The sequence below is a fragment of the Protopterus annectens genome, chromosome 8.part0 (genome assembly GCF_019279795.1).
Source record: "Protopterus annectens isolate FY-2018-M chromosome 8.part0, PAN1.0, whole genome shotgun sequence".
NCBI classification, from domain to species: Eukaryota; Metazoa; Chordata; order Ceratodontiformes; family Protopteridae; genus Protopterus; species Protopterus annectens.
In genome coordinates, this window is record NC_056741.1 from 893367176 (window position 1) to 893389675 (window position 22500).

Genomic DNA, 22500 nt, shown 5'->3' on the forward strand with positions numbered 1-22500 from the left:
TAAAGTGACTTTGTCCAGATGGCTTTCTTCGGTCATCTCTGAAATTTATCTGCTCAGGGGAAAACAGCTGTGCTCAAAACCTAAAGCACATTCAACTAGGAGTTTAGCTACTTCTACAGCTTTTCAAGCTAGACTTCCTTTAGACACTATTTGTGCAGCGCCACTTGGGCCACTCCTCACACTTTTGTTTCCCATTACAAATTGGACTTGGCCTCCAGGGACAGAGCCAGTTTTGGCTCTACAGTCCTCAAGAGTTTGTTCCATTGAGCCACCCAGGATAGAGGTGCTAGGACGCTGTCCCATCAAGCAAGAATGAAGGCGAGATTGACAACTTAACATTAAGAAGTTATGTACCTACCATAACATTCCATGTTAGTTGTCTTCTCTCCTTCTTTCTGCGACCCTCCCTCCTTCCCCTGGCCTGGACAGACCTTGTTATAAGAAACTGTTATGCTGAAGACCATTCAGACCTGGTCCTTCTTCCATCTGTAAGTTTTCTTTCTTCCTTTGGGAAGTATTTTATGCTTGGTGCTATTGCCCTTTGTCATCAAACGAGATCTGGGTACTTACCGCCTTGCATCATGGGATATGGGGCTGCCTCGAGCTGGTAAAAGTGACTCTCGAGCTTAGCAAGTGCCGAGTCGGAGCCGAGGGATCGGCTCCGAACCCATCAAGCAAGAAAGAAGGCGAGAGAAGACAACTAACATGGAACGTTATGGTAGGTACATAACTTCTTATTTCACACATTTCCCGCAACTCGTCCTAAAATAGTGATGTACAACTTGTGTGCAATCACTGTTCCGATGCCTCAAGCACAGTGCAGCTACATTCAGTTGAAGCAAGCACAGTGCAATATCCCCCTCTGTTTACAGAACTTGGCTGCCATTGCCCCAACTAATCTTCAGTCTTGGTTTGCATCACAGAATGCTGCAGATAACCAGAGTGTGTTATTCAACTCTGTTTACTTTTCTCACTTCTCCACAAAGTGATGAAGAAACAGCTATGGGTGACCCTAGATGCTGTTGATGTCTACTTTAGGTATCCACTATGTCCTGAAGCAAGCTAACTGAATAGATTCTAGATGCTGCACCAAAAAATTTATGTGCCAGTCCATCTCAGACCCAGGTCTCCCATAAACCCATAAGCTTCCTAAATGCATCTTGAACGGGACTTGACAATATTCCTGGCTGTGCTCTTTATCATAATCTTTATGTTTATGTCTTTTTGACATCCAACAGACAGGCCTCACTAAGACCAACGACTAGTGTCAGAACCATGGCCTTAAGCTCAATGCCAATAAATGTGTTGTCATTCCCTTTGGGAAAAAAAAACAGTTCCCATTAACTATCACAATGATGGTAGTCCACTGAACACACAAGGCATTATAACAGATCTGCGAACACAGGTTGACAGCAATCTCTCCTTTGACCACCACACTGCGATTGTAGTCAGAAAGTCCTTCTATGTGGCACATCTCATTACTAAGGGTTTTGGATCCAGGAAGAAAGAGGTCATTGTCTCCCTCTACTCTTCCCTCATTAGGCCAATCCTCGAGTACAATGCCCCTTTTCGCATGTACCTCAATAGACACCTGCAACAACTGGAGAGGCCACCAAAGTACCTCAAAAAGAGGAGTATCCTAGGCCTTAAACAATTGCCCTTTATGGACACACTCAAAGTACAAATATTCTCTGTGTCATATCTCCTACTTAGAGGTAATCTCTGCTTGCCTTATCAAGCCATATCTGACCCAGCCATGTTAGAAATGCTACATCAATCGAATTTGCTTGCCATCTGTTCCACACACTCCAGAGTCCTCAATCTCATTCACCACAATCACCAGAACGTGATGGCGGGACAGGTTCAGAAACCAAAGACTGCCCATGCTATGGAACACACTTCCCATACATGTCAAACAGAACACCTCACTGGGCCTCTTCAAGATAAATCTTGATGAGTCAATGGTGAAATTGAAAATTCACCTAGGGGATCACTCCAGTCACTCAGATGCACTGGAAACTAAGGTCAGATGGCACGATGCCTGGCTAATCCTAGATCCTAGGCTTGTGTAGGCTCCAGGGCCGTTAGCCTATTACACATCGATGAAACTATGAACATATAAAAACATTACTAACCCTGGTAAATGCTGACATCTGTGCAGTTACAGAATCCTGTTTCAAAGATGCGCCGAGCAACCCAGCCTTTCCCAGTTACTCATCCTATCATACTTTGAGACTCCAAACTCTGGGCAGTAAACCCACAGGAGGTGGATTTTCAAAATACATTAGAGACATACACACCTCCAGGCTGGCTAAAGACGCACACGCACACGCGCAGACACAGACACAGACACACAAGACATTCCAGGTGCAGTTAACCATTGACGAGACCACTAGTAAAATCATAGTTAGCTGCCTGCCCACAAATCGCACTCATCTTATTTGTACCTGTTTGAATCTATCAAGATTCAACCCTTTACCACAAATCGCACTCATCTTATTTGTACCTGTTTGAATCTATCAAGATTCAACCCTTTACCACGATTCTGGGTCACAAACTTTACGAACATAGACTGGAAGAACTACTCATGCCAGAACACAAATGCCCACAGCTTACCTAGATTGTGTCCATGCCAGCGCCTTGAAACAGTTAGTTGTTAGTCCCCAGAAGGGGTGGCGATATCTTTGTCTTGGTATTAACCAACATGAGTCAACACCATATCATCTTTGTCTTGGTATTAACCAACATGAGTCAACACCATATCATCCCTAAAGTATCATCTGCTCTGTTAAGATCCCGCCAGAAAGCGGTCACTTTCGAAGTCACCATCTCACTCAATCCCCTTCTCTAGCTAGTATCAAACATACAAACATCTCAAAAGCTGCTTACGGCCTACAGTGGGATGTTATACACAGCTTCACGGATGCCTTCCCCTATGTTGGAACTGGCACCAATATCCAAAAATACAAAAAAGCACTATGAGAGCAATTATATAGATGCATAGAATCAGGAGTACCCCACTGGATTAAGTTATCCACCACAAGGAACAGTGTACCTGTCTGGTGGACATATGCAATAAATAAAGTCTATACCAAAGATAAGATAAAAAAATTCTGTTCAAGACCAATAAGGGCAGGTGCCCAATTGGAATCAATGTCTCCTTAGCCTGAACAAGCAAATAAGAGCAGTAATGAAATCCCACAAAGAAAACCTAGGGTTCAAATTGGTGGCCACATGTACTAGAGACCATCACCCAAATTGATGACACATTTAACAAATATTTGTCTGACTCAGTTACATCACTAGCAAATACCTTATCCCCTGCTAGCATTACTACACCACCCTCAACAGCTAATAATCCTCCTGCATTTACTTTACAACCAGTGCCAACATCACTCGTCCATAAGCTTCTCCAAAAACTTAAACCTTGCACTGCATCAGCTGACCTCCTCCCAGCTAAATATCTGCAAATGGCAGCTAGTGCTCTAGCCTTCCCTGTCTCCATCTTACTGAATGATTGCTTCATCTAGGCGAGGTCATGTCTGTAAATTTGACAGAGTTCTTTCAGACAGTCAACAAAGCCATGGATGATGCAAAGACAGCACACACAGACTACCTTCACCGAGCAAAAGCCTTTGACACTATTCCACACTCAGTCATAACAGACACTCTCTTTCAACTAGGCATCAATCAAGATGTTACCAGATGGGTAGCAAACTTGCTCACTATTACCTCACTTACTCAAAATAGGGGAATAGACCAGAAATAGTAGACCCGTAACAAGTGGCATACCCCATGGTTCGGCCTGGTAGCCTCTGTTATATGGGATATACTTTTCAGAGGTGCTGGGCTAAACCATTGGGCTATGGCAGACCAAGTTTGCATATGACTGCAAGTTGGGTCATCAATTCCCCTAGTGATGTGGACATCTTCCAAGACTCTCTCACTCAGAGAAATGACTGGTGCCACAAACATGTCCTCAAGATCAATACCAAACAAAAACCTCATCCACTTTGTGAAGAGTGATGTCCCCAGAAATTATCACATTAATAGCAATGTCCTAAGCACTCAATCATTTCTCAGGGATTTTGCAACCCAGGTTGATAGCTACTATACTTTTGACCACTGTGTTGCTTCCATGGTAAGGAAAGCCTTCTACATGGCCCACCTCATAAGTAAGGGTATCTCATTCTCAGACAAGGATGTCATATCATCCCTGTATTCTTCCATTATAAACCTCATTATGGACTACAAATCACCTTTCAGCATGCACCTTGCAAAGCACATGCAGCAGCTGGAGAGACCACAGAATTTCCTCATCAGGACAACTGATGGCCTCAAAACATCTTACATACAGAGATAGGCTAAAAGCCCAATCCCTCGACTTACTTTCATACAGACTCCTCAGAGGTCACCTCTATCTGGCATACAAGGTGATCATGGACCACTGCGTAATAGGACTACTGCATATCCGCAAGACAAGCTCCAATCGAGTAACCTGCAGGCGTGGCCTCAACTTGGTCTGAGATACCCACAAGATTTGTTGGTGGGACATAATTGTGTCCCAGAGACTCCCTCCTGTATGGAACAGGCCTTTCCACATCAGAGTACCTCTTTACCCTTTTGTAACCACAACCTGGATAACTGGGTGGGAAACAGAAAGTAGACCCTTGGGATTATACACGTGTCCCAGCTGGACAGGGGCATTGGGTCATTTGTCTAATTATGGGCTAAACTCTTGGCTAGGGTTATAAGCGCCTCAGGCCCAATAGCCCAGTAACATGCTATTATCCTACTATCCACTCACTTTTTAAATTTGTATATATATATATATATATATATATATATATATATATATATATATATATATATATATATATATATATATATATACATACATATATACATATACACACACACACACACACACACACACACACATATAAAAAATATATTACACATACCCAGGCACTATATGCACAAATTGGTTTGCATAGGGACACCACACATAGTAGGATTATACACAAACATCAACAATGCTGCACCCCAAAGAAGGGCCATGGCTTCATCCAAAGGAAAGGGTACAGAATGTAAAATGTTTTACTTTAAACAACTTCAAAGTACAGTCAAGACAGCAAATGCACAAATTGCCCTTGGCAACAGCAATGCACAAAGACACATCATAATGCAGTCTTCCATGTGAAGGACAGATCAGTTATGCAGATAGAGCACTTTCATGTGTCTCGGCATCTACAGGTGGCTAACCTGTGAAGCAAGACGAATCACAAAGACTGATGCTCAGAACAGGAAAGGGTAAGCTGAGCAAACAGGCATCATGCTGAGAAGGTGAATTGACTATGCAGACATCACGACTCCTCAGTATAACTTCAACTCACTACTCATCCACAAAAAAATAAGGAGGTGTTATGCATATTCATGTGAACTGTAAGTGAGAACTGATTAGCACATTCACAGGAATCAAAACAATAGCATCAGATGAGACATGAGAAGTACCACAAATGAAATCATATTTTTAAACTTAAAAACACATAATATTCAAGTCATACTTGGTTCACAATACATTAATTTTCCACTGACCTAGATAACAGCCATGTTGGCCACAAGGACATGTGACATTGTTCTAAGATCCTGAAGTGATCTCCAGGTACACTACTTTTTTAGTATTTATTTTTTTACCGATGGGTAATGAGAACTAGTCATATAAGCACTCACAAAGAAAAGTGTTGCAGGACAGTATGGAACACAGGGGTTATATCCCTGGATATGGAATACGGTACTTTACAAGACTAATCTCTTACCACGAAGTCACACTCAAGTAAGTTGTCTGAATCAATCAGTCGCCAAAAAGGCAGAAACAGAAAATCAGACTCTTACAGTAGTGTAACACAGTGCCAGGGAGGGAAGTTACACAATGACCCTTACATACACATCCTGACATCGACTCTCCATTGATTGTCAGGGGTTCCATGCCATCCGTTCTGCAACCTCCACACTACTCTGTCTTTGTGTCTCCTTACCAACTTCATTCTGAGATGGTGTGTTGGGTTTGATGCCATAGGAAAAAGGAAAACAATAACAGTATGGAAAATGTGGACAGACAGGCAACCTATCCGAGTTGCATCCTGTCTATCAACTGACCTCTCTCATCACATTTTCCATAGACTTTCCAGCACCGGCACTAAAATTCCATTTCCAAAAGTCAGTTGAAAATGGCTTTTTTACATCCTGTAGGAGTCTCTGAAAATTAAGACGGTCAAACTAGCTCACATCAGTAGATGATGCAAGTGGAATCCACTGACTCCACTGGTTACAACAACTGGTTTGCTCTCAGCTATGCCAGGCTATACCACTCGCATTCACAATACCCTTGCAAAACTTATATGCTGTTGTACCATGCTCATTTGTCCGTGTCTTCGCAAGACACTGATTATCACATAAGAAGGCGAGGTCAGCTCTGGACACCCGACAGTCAGTTCTTTTAAGAGGGTTGGGCTCATCCATGCCATGCTAAGTGAATCTGTTTGAGGCAACCCATGCTAAAACATACACAATGACACACAATCTACTAGTTAATCATGTGGGACTGCCCACCTCTCCACATGACAGTGCCACAGCAGCAATGGGCCACGCCACAGCAGCAATGGGCCACCTAACCTGCAGTCAATGTCATTTTCGGGCACTTAGGTGTTACAGCAAGCACACTGCCCTGACATGATGTCATCCCTAAACACGGTCGGTGCCAGTGCAGGTCAGCTACATTGTTTAACATTACATTGTGCAATGCACACACACTCACAGACACACACATACAAACACACTTCCAGTTCAGCAAACTGCTTTGTCAATTTTTCAACAAGGGAGCAATTAAACAACGGCACTCGAATGCAACTTATTTTATCTCTGGACAATTATCATTTGTCACAGTGAGTACAATACAGTACACTGACACCAGCCTCATTTTACACAAGCTAAGTGTAAAGCGTTGATATGATTAGTTTATATCCACTAGACAATATATACTACTTACACACACACACACACACACACACACACACTAACGCTGACTTGCAATGTACCAGTAAATGCTGTGAATTTCCACTACTGAGTGATGTAAAAAAATGGGAAATCATTGCTCCAATGCTTCTAACCTCAGTGCAGCCAAATTAAGTTTGTGCAAGTACACTGCACTATAGCCCTCTGTTTCCCATAACTGGACTGACATCACCACATCTACTCTATCAGTCTTGTATACAGCAACGAATGACAGGGAGAGACCGAAACAGTGTGCCATTCCACCCAGTTTCCTTTCCTCACCTCTTACACAAAGCTATGAAGACACAGCAATGGGCATCCATAGCTGCTGCTGTCCAAAAAGTTATATCCCACTACAGCTCAGACCCAGCTGTCCCCTAAACACAACAGCTTCCATAACCCACACATACAGATACTTACACCATAAAACCGTCTCACACATTCACAGCAGATTAATCCACATATGATTCTAAAAAAGCTATTACATCATCCCTAAAAGCACAGTACCAGTGTTCCACAGCCAACCTCAACACACAATACAGTGACATCCATGGGCAACCCAGCTATTAATACTTAACCTCAAGATTGCCATCCCTTGTGGCAGTCAGCCCTAGGGATGTGAACCAAACTAATCACCATGCTGCTTCCATTTCGACTTTGCAGCATAGCTCAATGATATAACCAACCACCAGCTGCCACTTTCACTAAAAAGCAGATTATTTATATATATATATATATATATATATATATATATATATATATATATATATATATATATATATATATATATATATATATATATATATATATATATATATATATATATATATATATATATATATATATATATATATATATATATATATATATATATATATATATATATATATATATATATCTATATAACACATGCACAAATATATATCTATATATAAACAAAAGTGCATGAAGACAGAGCATCATAAGACATTCTCTCATGTTACAGACAGATCAGTTCTAGACAAGACTGCTTTCATGCGCCATACCCTCTACTACTGGTTAACCTGTGAAGTCTGATGAATAACAAAGACTGATGCTCAGAACAACAACGGGCAAGCTGAACTAACAGTTATCATGCTAAGGAGGTGAATTGACTATGCAAACATCTTGACTCCTAAGTCTAACTTCAGTTCACTACTCATCCACATAAGATATAGGAGGTATTATGCATATTCATTTGAAGTCTAAGCCAGACAACTGCTTCACACATTCACAGCAATCAAAACAATAGCATCAGATGAGACATGGCAAGTACCACAGATTGAACCATTGTTTAAAACTAAAGACAGAGAAAGCTACTCAAGTCAGGCTTGGTTCACAATACATTCTCTTCAACTGGCCTCGATAACAGCCATGTTTTCCACAAGGGCACATGACATTGTGTTGAGATCAAAGCTTATCGCTAGGCAAAATCACTTATTTTGCTTCTTGTTTGACCAATGGTTAAAGACAAGTGTTCATAACCCCCTCCCAATGAGGCATGTGTTGTAGGACAGTAGGCAACACACAGTTTAGGTCCCTGGATGTGAAACACTGTACTGTACAAGAGTGAGGTCTTGATACTGAATCACTGTCAAATAAACATAAACAGAGAATCTCACTCTTAAGACAGTGCATTGATATGATGCATTGGTCTTCTTTCCTGTCGCTATCAATCAAACCCTCAATGATATTGTGAAAGACTGACTACAGTTGTGTAACTTATTGTGCCTATGGGATTACTATGCCAATGAGATCATGTCAGTGTCCTGAGACTGGTAGCTCTTCTTCCCCAACTAGTTGCTTCAGAGTATTCTTCAGTTTAATGTGGATTTACTTCTGTTGCTGCAATAAAGACTTTTTTCTGTAGCTGGTGCGCTTTTTCCATCTGGTTGGATTTACTGGTTATTCTTCAGTTTAAACCATGTCTTGGTTACAAATGCGCACTATCACCCCTCTATCATGCCATGTACAACACTACCAGAGTTGGAGCAGACAACCTACATCAAGGCGATTTGTGTGTGTCCAACCACATCCTCAAGATGGTAATGAGAGCAAGCTAATCTGTCATTCAGTACCACATTTAATTTGGGATGCTAATTGAATCGTTTCTTCATCAGATGGTCTGTTCAACACCAGCTTCAAATACCGCACAGCAACTACCACCTTCAGTTTTCCTCGTTATGTTCCACAACAAAACCAACTTGTCAGTAGGACTCTATACGGATGTGAAGCTTAAAATTTCTTCTTACATCTTAACTAGGCTCATAAACCCAAGGGACGTTGTTCAGTTGGGCCATGCTTTCCAAATGTGTGATAAGCTTTGCTAACCCATAAGTGGTAGTCATGCACATGTGTTCATGAATCATTTGCAGTCTGCCTATGTCCATAACAGACATTGGTGCCAAAGCTGGGATGCACTGCCTTCTGAGACTGTATTTGCCAATGTCAAATTGACATCGAATTAGGCAGCAACACTTGTTCACATGTAAGTTGCACCATTTTCTAGCAAAGTGGTAATTTCTGTTTTGCCCAACTATTTGTCTCCCTTAAATATCCAATTTATATCACATCCAAGGTTGCACTCTTTAGAGTACGTAATACAATTCTTTCGTACTTTGCGTAAATGCAGCAGGTCCGTCAAAGTGTGGTATGATAATGCCTTGTATGCCAAGCATCGATCTACACTCTGAATCCTCATGCAGTCAGAATACAGTCAGATGTTGTACATTTGACTCTGTTTAGCAAATGTTGGGTACCCCTATGATTTTGTTGTGCGTAATCGGCATTGGACATTACAGCTGGCATATATGGCATGCTAACAATGTAACAATCGGGTGACTGCATTAAAGGGAATCTCTGTTGACAGCCAACTACAGTAACCGTACTAGAATAGTCTATAGTCATTGACAGCAGGGAATGTCCATTCCATCTAACACTTCTACTATGTCCATTCATAAGTGACTCTAGCATTTCATATTTAAATGACTACATATTATAATCTATTTAACACTTGCCCATTAATGAATCTAAGAATTGAGTACTTACCAGCAACTACAAGCATTGACTTTGAATCAGTGTTTGACACACTACAGCAGTATGTCTTCAATGCTCAAATGCAGTACCAGTAGCTTCACAACCTTGCAGCAGTAACATAATCAGTCCGAGAAAGGTCTCACTTTGGCTCTAACTTACCGAACCGTGATACGTGCCTTAAGATAACTTCTTGTTTGTCTGGTCTATCACACTTGGCTATGTTCTTTGGAATGAGTGGTTGTTCCAGACTTGGCACCTGAACACTTCCGCTTTTCAGACTAATCACATCTATGATCATATCAAATATGTAATCATATTTGCGCTCTTCAAAAATTGGCTTGGCCACCCAATCTTGCTTTGCCTTAGGGTATACAATGCGGTATCGCACATCACCCTTGGCAGCAGAGTTATTCTTGGGACATCTCACTACTGCTTGCTGACGGTTCACATTTGCATTATGATCCAAAATGGCAAGCATAGTTCTAATTTTCATTCCATTGTAAGAGAAATGGTCAAACTTGGGACAATACTTACAAAGTAGTGCATGAAAGACTTCCAAGCTCCCTGTATGGCAGAACTGAGTTAGGTGTTGGAGATCCTTGAGCAGAGTTTGGTTCATGACAATTTTTGCCAATGCCATGTGGGCTTCATTCCCTTGTTGCAACCACTGCTTTTGCTCTCTGCCTTCTATGGGGATGTCATGTTCACAGGCATGGAACTTTTTGCCCCAATCCCAGTGGTGTGTATCAGTCATGTGATACAATAGGGACTTCCATTTCTCAGAAAGTATCTCTGCATCTCCATCACATGTCTCTGAGCACCACCACAAGTGGTTTGAAATGCTTTGACACCATGGCATGAGCTGATCCATGTCTTTTTTTCTGGCCACCTCAACAATTTTTTTCTTAATTCCTTTAGACACATGCCACAGGTCAAACTGATGTTCTATTTCTGGAAACTCTGTTCGCATTGCACAGGCAATACCTCGATGACGGTCTGTAGCTACTACACTGATGTTGATGTCCATTTGACGCAAATTACGCATGCAGTTCAGGAAAGCTTTCTTCTCCAAAGCTACTGAAGAAATACCATCCCCTAGCTGCTCAAGTGAAAAATCCAACAGATAGCCGGTGTCCATGTCCATTACACTATAACAGCAGTATTTAGCAGAATACCCTGGACTGTCACAGCGACCATCACCCGCAACTCTAATTGCTTTCCCACGAACATCCTGTAGAAGTTCTTCCTGATGTAGTTTCCATGTATTCTGCACTACTGGAAATAGGTATTCACGCTGTATTTCATAGAAAGTAGTTTGAGCGATAAATTCAAGTCCGACATAAGCACAAAACCTTGCTATATGTGCATATGTATTTCCACTAAACAGTACAGCTGCTGCACTGAGTATATTTCCTGCCGACATTCGTCCAAGCATTGGCTGGCTTTTCCAATTTACAATTTGATGTCCATTCAAACATTCTACTCTGGCAGCAAACATCGATCCCACAGAACTTTTATAGTAATCTTCACATGCTGGTGCTTTGCATTGTGGACATATCAATTTCAACATCAACTCATTCAGGCAATCTTCAAAAACTATGAATTTTCGTTGCTTTGCTATGTGCTGCTCATGAGTTTCATTCTCAAAGCTGTTGTCTGTTTCCGATGTGGATGTACTGCAAGATGGCTCACACCATTCAGTGTCTTCCTGTGCGCTTTCAGCACTAACCTCCATCAGTTTCATGTCTTCAGTTCTTCCGCCGTTGCTGGCATTCGTTGACATGCTATCAAATGTCTCTGCCCACTCATGGTCTATGATACTATGTTCAGTGCTATTCCTAAACATGTCCATATCTTCATTTGTCAAACTGTTGGATCCAACTAGATTAAGTTTGATTGGTGTGCTACAGGCTACTATGGGTGAATGAATGTCGACTTCCATAAATTGTGTTGGCAAGTCCACCTGAGTCACTTGGTCCTTGTTTGTGCCGATATTGTAGTTTGCAAGGTCATCCACATCCATGGTCCTTTGTGCATAGGTGTGGTCCTTCACTATATGCCTTACTATTGGACGTATCTCTGGAAACTGTGTTGCTGCATCTTTACAACTTGATGCCATTGTCTCTGCATCTTGCATTGTTACCCGCGGGAAGCTTGTCTGAGTTCCAAGACTTGTTGTATAATGTATGTTGCGTGTCTGACTACATCGACTACGTGATTTAGTGCTTGTAATGGTAGCACTACATGGAACTTCAGACCACCTGCTGGCAAACAATCCCATTTCATTTTCTTTAACCTTGGACCTTATCTTCTCATTGTATGTACAGCTTATTTTATTATCTTTGTTAACCTCTGATCTTATCTTCTCATTGCATGTACACCTTATTTCATATTCTTTGTTAATCTCTGATCTTATCTTCCCATAGCATGTACACCTTACCTCTCTTCCTAGTGACATGGGCATTTGCTTTCTCAATTCCTGTACACATTCACTGTCATTAATGCTGATCTCCATCTGGAAGCCGACTGTCTCTTCGTGGAATAGTGGTGCATCAACCTGCAGGATAAAGTGTAAAGTTATGTTCAACCACTAAACCATTACTTATACCATTAATAAACAACTCTACTATTATGTCAGTACATGCTGTGTCCACTTTCTTACATTATTGCCAACTGTGACTTCCACTTCCTTCATCATGTCCTTTTCCTTGTCCTGGAGCAGTAGCTCTGTCTACAATGAAGCATTACAGGAAAACAGTTAGTTGCATTAACAATAAAAGCAAGGCAGCATGCAACACACATCACAAACAAATAGGAATGGAAATTAAAGCTGTGTGGCATCAGTTAGACAGTTAATTTATTCCCTGCTGAACCGAGCCATCACTTCACTATCATCCAAAGTAAACGGCATTTCTTTACAAAGTTGTATCTTGCTGCAGCTACAATTACCTGCAGAGATTTTCATTTGCCCTCATAAGTAGCATAAGCACAATGATCCTGCTCCTTCAAAGCATTATGTGCAATGTGTACATGGTTGCTGTGACAGTACCCTCTGAAGAAGTCACCGGCAACTTTGGGTAAAAAGAACTGCATTAATAATAAGTAATCAGACATCAGCACTATCTTAGTACTAAATCGCAGTAAGGTTTCATTTCATTTCCCACAGCAATACGCTTGCTGTGCGACATTTCCTTTAAGTAGCCATTGGGCCGATATAGGTCACATTTACTTTAGAAATCAATATTAATAAAACAGTTACAGTTACACATAGAAATCTCTCAAGAGTTCGCATTAACAGACTTGCCTACTGTCTATACCCCAGCTTTATTGCTCTACTTGGCTTACCTGAGCATGGTTATCATCCATTTCCTGCATTAATGTGTCCGATGTACTTGGCTGTGTCGACAGTAACTCATCCAGGAGCTGTATGCGGAAAATACAAAAACGACAATTTATCACCTTTAAATACTTTCATCCGAACATGATAATTACCAATGTAGCAATCAATGACTTATCACTTTGGATAACTGTCTCAAACAACCAGACTGACCTTAGTGATGATGTCAATGACAAATGCAATGTACATCTTCAGATAGTAGTAGAGCATCACAGTTTAAAATCAAGTCATATCTTTTCATGGTATGTCTAAACCAGTCTTGACATAATAAATGCAGTAATATCACTTTGATATTTCAGGATGGTTTTCAACTACATGTCTCCAGTCTTCAATACATTAACTTATGCTGAAAACAGATCCTTTATGCTACATACCTTTTTCCGTTCCTGTGCTGCAATACGTAGACTGGATGATGATCTTTCTTTATTCTGTGTATGACTGAACTTGGTTGGCAGTGCATTTTTCTTGAGGCGTTGGCGAGTCTGACGTTTCATAAAATTTGGAGGAAGAAGTTGTTTCATGAAGTTGCCTTCAAACATGGAGTCACTAAAATGCTTAGAGCACAGGTAATACTTTGCTCTCTTACTGCCCATCACTTCTTTGACAAAAGTCGGGATGTGGCCCACATCGGTTCCACATCGACTCACCCACACAGTGCAAAGGTGAACATCCCTGGGGAAGGCATGTATGGACACACCTTCCTCAAGTCGCCCAGTGTGTGTTGCACATGCATAGGCAAGACAGTGAGGCATGATGTACTGCAGGATGACCTTTAGGAAAGAAACAAAATAAGTCATTATGTTAGACCTATGTCAGACCGATTGTATGTTTTGCTGCTACTGGTAATGTTATATTAATGACAATTTTCAAAACACAACACTTGCCATAGGCTGCAAAAATCTTACACAAACAAACAGTGTGTAATACATACTACCAATGTTTTAGTTTCCATTCGCACTGCATGTAATGAAACTTTCAGACATACTATTACCTCCACATGGCATTGTGCATTCACTCTATAGGTACATGTTCACGTGAAGATACAAAGGACAACAAATGGCAAACTATTTAAATAGAACATGAATATTTCCAATACTTATGTTGAAAAAGCGTATACAAAGCTGGAATTGGTATGCTGTCTCTCAGTGACCCAACTCTTGTACACAAGACCTGAAATGCACAATGTTCAAAGATGTCAAGGGTCATCCAGTCATACACAACTTATGGGACAGCTATGCTGGATGTCCATTTTCAGTGCAAATGATTGCACCACAATGCAGATACTGCAACTGTATGACCTTTATCTCGTAGCCATTACTGTTTTGGTGTTATATTGAATGTCTTTAATTTGATGTATTGCATAACGCTTAGATATATTCATTAATAAAACACTTGCACATAGTCTCTTCTTTCTATGTACTTCACACACGGTGGCCACTTTGAGATTGTGCATCCACATTGACATCATCCACATTAAGTACATGCACATGGTAATGCATTCCAACACCGACATAGGTAAAAGATTTAGTGCTGGAGCTTATAGGACTATGCAAACTGTGGTACTTGTCCAAAATCTTTGGGTTATGATTCAATGTTGCACTGAAGTGTCTTTCCCTTTCACTGAATCGCATCAGCAGTACACCAGTAACTGCAAGGATAACTCAGTGAGGAACAGAGGCATCCAGCACTCAATCCACAATGGCCAAAGGTACAGTAAGCCATGAGCAATAGTCTGCAGTTGATATTGGCAGAATTCATTTTATGATGCTCAAAAAGAAACCATCAGCACACTGTTTCAATACAAAACATACCCAATTTAAATCAGTAGTCAATTTTTCGTGATGCTCAGTATTTGGCAATACCATTTCCAGCAGTGTCTAGAAACCCATCCTATGTGAACATTCAGATGATAAAAAAAAAAAAGAAACACAACATTTCCTCTGCTTCACCCAGCCACATCAAGAAAGGTGTACAGCGGAAGGATAACGTCAGCTCTCATATACAAGGACAGTTTGTGACAAAAAGCTAACACCACATAACATTGGTTCATAACAACTGTTGTCTTAAAATTACTTCATGCATTTTTCACTGACACACTGTTTTCACCTTTTGAACACAGTATGACAAATCCCAAAAACAAATAATTGCTATCTATCCACACTGAGTATGCAAATAACTGCTGCCAAACAGCCTATTGTTAAATACAGACTATACCTGTTGATGAAGCTTCATTAGACAAGTTTGATGTGCAACAATACTGCACCGCTTCAGAAATCAAGTGTCATCTTAATATGGCTATCATTGTTTTTCTGCTATCACACTCAGATTACATTCCCTATGTTGTATGCCTTCCAATTCAATGCAATACATAAGTTAACAAGACTGTTTAGATTTGAGAGAAACGCATAACCCATATTATTGAATTCAGGAAAAGTACAATTTTAATGACTTAACAACATTGAGATGCAACACTGATTTCAAGGTAAAGAAATTTAGCTTAAACACACTGCAAAATTACCTCCGTTCCACCACACAATCACAAAAGTAATCATACAGAGACTGCAGTAAAGGAATGCACATAATTGCAGTTTATCTTCTAGGTAACCCAACTTTGACAAGACACACCCAAACTTTTCAAAAAAAATACTCGACTCATGTACAGTAAACTGCCTACAGCTACTGAGGCAATGTCCTAGAACAGTAAAAGAAAAGTAAAGAAAAAGTTACAGAATATAACACTCAGCTTTTAATTCTATTTGTACACTTTTTAATAATTGACAATGTACAAAATGTTTTAAGATATAGTCCTTGTCAAGACAGCCAGCAACATACAACTGTTTTAAGATTTACTCAGGAAACATCCAAAAACCCTCGAATGGCTTAAAGCCAGTATAGTCCGCTTCATCTGAAGGAAATCTCTGCCGGATTTCGTTCACCACACACGAGGGTATGACTACACGATGTCCATATCCGAGCTTTCGATTGTCATACATCCACAACACATATGCACGATACGCAACAAACCTGTAAGTACTACACACAAGGGAAAAATATGCTGTCAGAAAGCATTGCAACTGAGCAACATGTTACAACTTAGAGAAAAGCACAATGGTCATACAAACAGAAGTACACCTAACTTTTCCAGCAGGACATCCACATTAAGAAAAAATATCAATTGTGTCATCCAAAAAAAGGCTTATCTGCCACCTGTCCTTATATTTCTCCTGACTGCAGCAATCACAACACATACTATCATAACCCAGTCAATTAAATTAACGTTTAGAAACATGAACTGTATTTGTGACTTGCATGTATCCGTACTAATTGCAAAGTATGAAAGAAAGTACCATTTCCTTGTACCTGTTTGTCCAGTTTGTTTGTCGGAAATTCCCTCTGAAGATGTACATCGCCCGCATTAGTATGTGCAGAAAGTGTGGTGTCAAGCAAGTGCTGCCAAAGAGCGAATGTTCGGTAATGCACATGGGTGCCGGATCAAGTTCATTCATTTTCACACAAGCACGTGGTGATGAAGCACAGCAGTAGCATTCCAGTCTTGAACTCATTTGTATGCACCGCTGGCAAGAGCACCATTCTGTCTCGCCATTAATTGTGGCCGAGGGTTCTTCGTCCTCACTACTGCTGCTACTTCTTCGTGAACGCTTCGGTGGGCACTCTCCTTCCTTGTAAACGGGTTCAAAACTGTATGGCACAATGGAACAGGACTTCCTTTGACTCGACATTATCTTAGTACGTATGATGTGGATCGATGCAAATATGCGACACTAAAATTGCACAATACCAAACAATGAGAACACACTGAGATTATCCTTCCATCACTGACATCATTCTGTTATACTAACAACAATAATTTCTACTGAGTTTACACTTATACCAATATCTTAGGTTCATAGGTAGGTACTAGGTTATCTGCCCAAGGGCAGTTATAAGCCTGGCCAGACTGTGTCATGAGTCTGATGAGTGACAAGTAGAGGGTCACTATAACCTCTATCTCTAGATACAAACCCTCCAAAACAATTCTTTTACTAGAGTACAGCAAGCACCACACCATCAGTAAGAAACAACTAGTAAACCTGTGCCTCATAGTACAGGTGATGTGTTCACATGGTGAAACAGCAATAAGCATGAAAATAAATGATAAACGAGTGAGATAGGAACCGATATCAGTAGTCAATAAAAGACTAATTTACATACACGTTGCCCAACTCAGACTGGTGAAGTCCTATATTCTTGGCTTATTATTTCCCATCAACATAACTGATATGCCACAAAGTAAAACAATGAAGCAGAAAGTAGAAAGAAAAGATGCCTTTTCAAACAGGAGAGAAACATCCCAGTGTATTAGCAGTTTTCTACAACTAGATTTATAATATCTCTCTCTCTCTATATATATATATATATATATATATATATATATATATATAGATAGATATATAGATATATATATATATATATATATATATATATGTATGTATATATATATATATATATATATATATATATATATATATATATATATATATATATATAATCTCTATATCTATACATCACACACACGGACACAGCCACGCATACACAATCATGTCTATTTGCAAAAATATATATATATAATTTTTTTTAACACAGAAAAATGTATTTATATATATATATATATATATATATATATATATATATAGAGAGAGAGAGAGAGAGAGAAAAAAAATAGATGTATTTATATAAAGGACATTTTGCAGGTGAACACCACACATAGGCTTATGCATAACAAATCAGCTGATATGTAGCGAAGGCAAGGGCCATGGGTTCATCCACATGAAAGAGTGCTAAAGGTAAAGTTTTGACTTCACAACTTATCTGTAACTGCAAACTACAGTCAAGACAGGAAATGCACAAACTGCCAAGAAAATGTTAACACTGCATAAAGCCTGAACATCATAAGAAGATCATTTTTGCAGATAAGACACCTTGCATGTGTCCTAGCATCTACAGGTGGCTCACTTGTGAAGCCAGATGAATAACAAAGACTGCTGTTTAGAACAAAGGGAAAGTTTCAGGTATCATGCTGTGTAGAAGAGACATCACGACTCCTCAAAGTTGAATTGACAGTTCATCCACAAAAGCTGAAGGTGGTGTTATGCATATTCATGTGAACTCCAAGTCTTACAGAAATCCAAACAATTGCATTACATGAGTCATTTGAGGTACCACTTAGGACAGCATTGCTTAAAAGACAGATACAAAGTAATATTCTAATCATGCTTGGTTCACAATACATTCTCTTCCACTGTCAAACTGAACAGCCATGTTTTCCACAAGGAGCTGTGGCCTGGTGTTGAGATCACAAACTGATCTCTAGGCATATTAGCCATCACTGAAAATGGAAGCCAAATAAGCAAAATAGAACTCTTCATAGAGCAACAACCCAATGAGACGTGTTGCCGGACAGTAAGGAACACAGGTGTTACTTCCTTGGATGTGGAATACTGTACTTTTCATGATTCATCTCTTACAACTGATTTCCTCCCAAGCAAGTTATCTGCTAGCACCTGTTGGCCAAAAGTCAGAAACAGACAATCTGACTCTTGCCGTCGTGTAAGAGAATGCCAGTTAGGGAAGTGACATAATGCCCCTTACATTCCCATTCTGGCACCAGTGACTACCTTGCTTGTCAGGGTTTCCACCATGACATCCTTTCTGCAACCTCCCCACTAGTCTGTCTTAATTCCTCCTTACCAGCATATTGCTGAGATGGTTTGTTGGGTTTGATGCAGTGGGAAAAAGGACAGCAATAACCTGTGGAAACTTGGACTGACAAGGTTAAAACAAGTTTACATCTTCCATGTATAAGAAGTGGACAATCGGAGTTTTTTGAAACACTTCACATCCTTGATACCTAAAGGCAAACTCAATTCATGCTAACATCTTCTATGAGGATCTGAGAATGCAGCCTGGACAAACTCCACAACAAAGGATACATAGTGGCAATCACACTACTCTAACTACAGGCTTTACAATTAGTGGTTTCATGTTAGCCCATCCAGGCTCTATCATTTGCTGTCACACCATCCATGTCAACATCCAATACCAATAAAATTATGTGCGAACCATGTAGCTTGGCCTCTCTCTCTACACAAGACACTGTATCAACATATGATCATGATATCGGCTATAGCCACCTCACAGTCTATCAATGTAAACAGGTTTGCCCTCATCCATGACATGTCACATCATTCTCTTTTACACAATCCATGCTAAACACACACATACACAATGTACCAGTGAACCATGTGGAATTTAACATCTCTCCACAAAACAGTGCTGTAACAGCCGTGGTGCACACAAGCTGCGGTATGTCAGTTCAGGTCAACCAACAGTTGTTGCATCAAGCCCACTGCACACACATCAGGTCATGTCTAAACCAGTATTGCTGCCTGTACAGCTCAGCTACATTGTTCAGCCTTACACAATTCAGTGCACACACACACGGATGTGATTGATGGAAAATATCAGTGAGTAGAAGGGAAAGAAAATTTCCACAGGCTTGGATATATCATGGAACACAATCAAGACAGTCATCAGAAAGTGTAGAAAATCTGTGACCTCAGTGATGTTGCAAATAACTGGATGTCCTGATGAAATTGATGAAAAGACAACAAGAAACTGGTGAGGGAGGCTGCCAACAAAGTTATAGTAACACTGAAGGAGTTGAAGGAATTTCTGTCAAGTACTGGTTATGTACTACATGTGACAACAATCTCCGGTACTCTCCAGATGTCTCGACTATGGGGTATGGTTGCAAGACAGAAGACTTTCCTTACACATAAATACAGGCACAGCTAACAGAAGACTTTCCTTACACATAAAAAATACAGGCACAGCTAACATTTTCAAAAAAATGCATCAAGTCTGACAAAGGCATGCGAGAAAATCTCTCATGGTCTCATGACACCAATGTTGAACTCTGGCCGCAATTACAAAAGGTATGTTTTGCACAAACAATTCGCATACACAAAATAACAGCGTGCCCAGGATGAATACATGGTGGTGGCAGTATCATGCTTTGGGCGTTGGGGGAGGGGGGGTTCTATATCATATGTTTGGAGTTCCACAATGATCAAATTTTCTGAAATTCGTACTTGGAAAAAATGAAAAAAAAACTCTATGCAGGAGGGTAAGCACTCTTACACCCCCACTCATCCAAGCTCCTTAAATATACCAACTACGAGATCGGACTACATTGTACAAAAGGGAAATCTTACCTTATGGTGATCTCCCATTATAACCTTAGAAGTTTGAAATCCTTTTTATGATCATAAGTTGTAAAACTTCAAACTTATAACAGGGAGCTGCGATGGAGTTGCTTTTTATCAGATGGAACTGGTGCTATAAGAAGGGTGGTGCTATAGGAAGGGTGGAGTGAATTATGAACAGTTCCAAATACCATTCACTTATGGCCAAAAACATTCAGTCTGCTAAGACGATATGTGCAGTAACAGAAACCTGGTTTAAGGCTCCAGAGAGCACTCCAAGCTACAAGTCATACCATACATTTCGGCCACAGAACACGGACCAAAATACAAAAGATGGGGGAGTATACATATTCATCAAGGATACCCACACCTCCAGGTTAGTGGCACAGCACGAGGCTTCAGAGATTATCCATGTTTAAGTAACAGGAAAAAATGCAATTCAAATTCTAGCTTGCTACAGATCACACACCTAGTGAGAGGACCGCCATACCACATTGCTGGAAACACTGGGCAAAATAAAGGTCCTAGCAAACACAGAAATATTGGGGGATTTCAACTACACAAACATTAACTGGGAGAACTACTCAAGTACTAACTCCCTTGACCAACATTTAATAGAATTTATAAACTAAAATGCCTTGTAATAACTGGTCAACACTCCCACCAGAGCAGAAAACATATTGGACCTGGTCATCACTAACATGGAGACTGGTGTTACACACCAGAGGTCAACCCCTCGCTGGTTTGATCTGACCATAAATCACATTGGATATACACCTTCCAACCCCACCCATGGGCAAGGAAACCACCATCAAAAACTTTTCAAAGGCAAACATCAGGTGGAAAGTTTCAAAGACCCCATGCTAAAGGATAACGCTGTCCAAGCTGCAACATCCTTTATTAATGCATTCTACAGGCATCTGCAAGAATGCCTGGATCATGATATTCCAAGCAAAACCAAGACTCACTCTGCCATGAAAAAGGAAATCAGTCTGGTGTTCTCCTGCCATAAACAAGCTATACAATAGATGGAGGAAACTAGTACAGGAAAGAGTAAAATCCTAAGAAGATAAGACATCCCTGATCAGTATCAGCAAGGAATTACGATCCTTCATAAAATCATCCAAGCCGAGCTTTGAAAGAAAAATTGCCAAGGACTCCAAAGATAACCACAAGGCATTCTTTAGCTATGTCAAGAATCTAAGTGGCAATGCTCTGATCTGCTCAAAGTTAGTGCAGAATGGCACAAAATCCAGTGAACCAACCGATACTGCCAACATCCTGGCAGACAGGTTCAGTGCAAACTTCACCCCCCTCTCACCACCAAAAGGGCCCATACCCATACCAGAAGAATGTAGAGCCACTGAAATCAGACACTCAGGTTAAAACAGGCCTCTACAAAGCCAAAAACACAGCATCAGTGGGACTGGACGGTGCCCCAGGCTGCATCCTACACGAGCTGAAAGACCAATTAACCCAAACACACTGTTCAAACTCAGCCTCTTCACAGGCTACGTACCCATAGAGTGGTGCACAGCAAAAGCTATTCTGCTCCACAAAGGTGGAGCCACAACAGACCTGGGAACTACCGCCCTATAAGCCTGACTAGCTTGGTCTGCAAGGCTATGGAGCGCATAATCATGGAACTCATTAAAAGAGACATTGGGAACCTCCAAACATTTGACCCTACCCAGTTCGGCTTTGTTAAGAGCAGATCATGCCTGTTAAACC

General features: G+C 40.5%; 2 protein-coding genes across 3 annotated transcripts in view; one reads left to right on the plus strand and one right to left on the minus strand.

Moving 5' to 3' along the window:
- The window catches only part of LOC122809139 (NXPE family member 4-like), an 820377-nt gene that overhangs the window by 258175 nt on the left and 539702 nt on the right, over positions 1–22500 (plus strand). The window lies entirely within an intron of this gene.
- Positions 12641–14316, minus strand: LOC122809140. The gene is made up of 3 exons (XM_044080416.1): positions 13879–14316; positions 13453–13530; positions 12641–12838 (listed from the first exon to the last, which is right to left on the minus strand). Exons 1-3 carry the CDS (start codon positions 14299–14301, stop codon positions 12737–12739), a joined length of 603 nt encoding a protein of 200 aa, XP_043936351.1. The 5' UTR covers positions 14302–14316; the 3' UTR covers positions 12641–12736.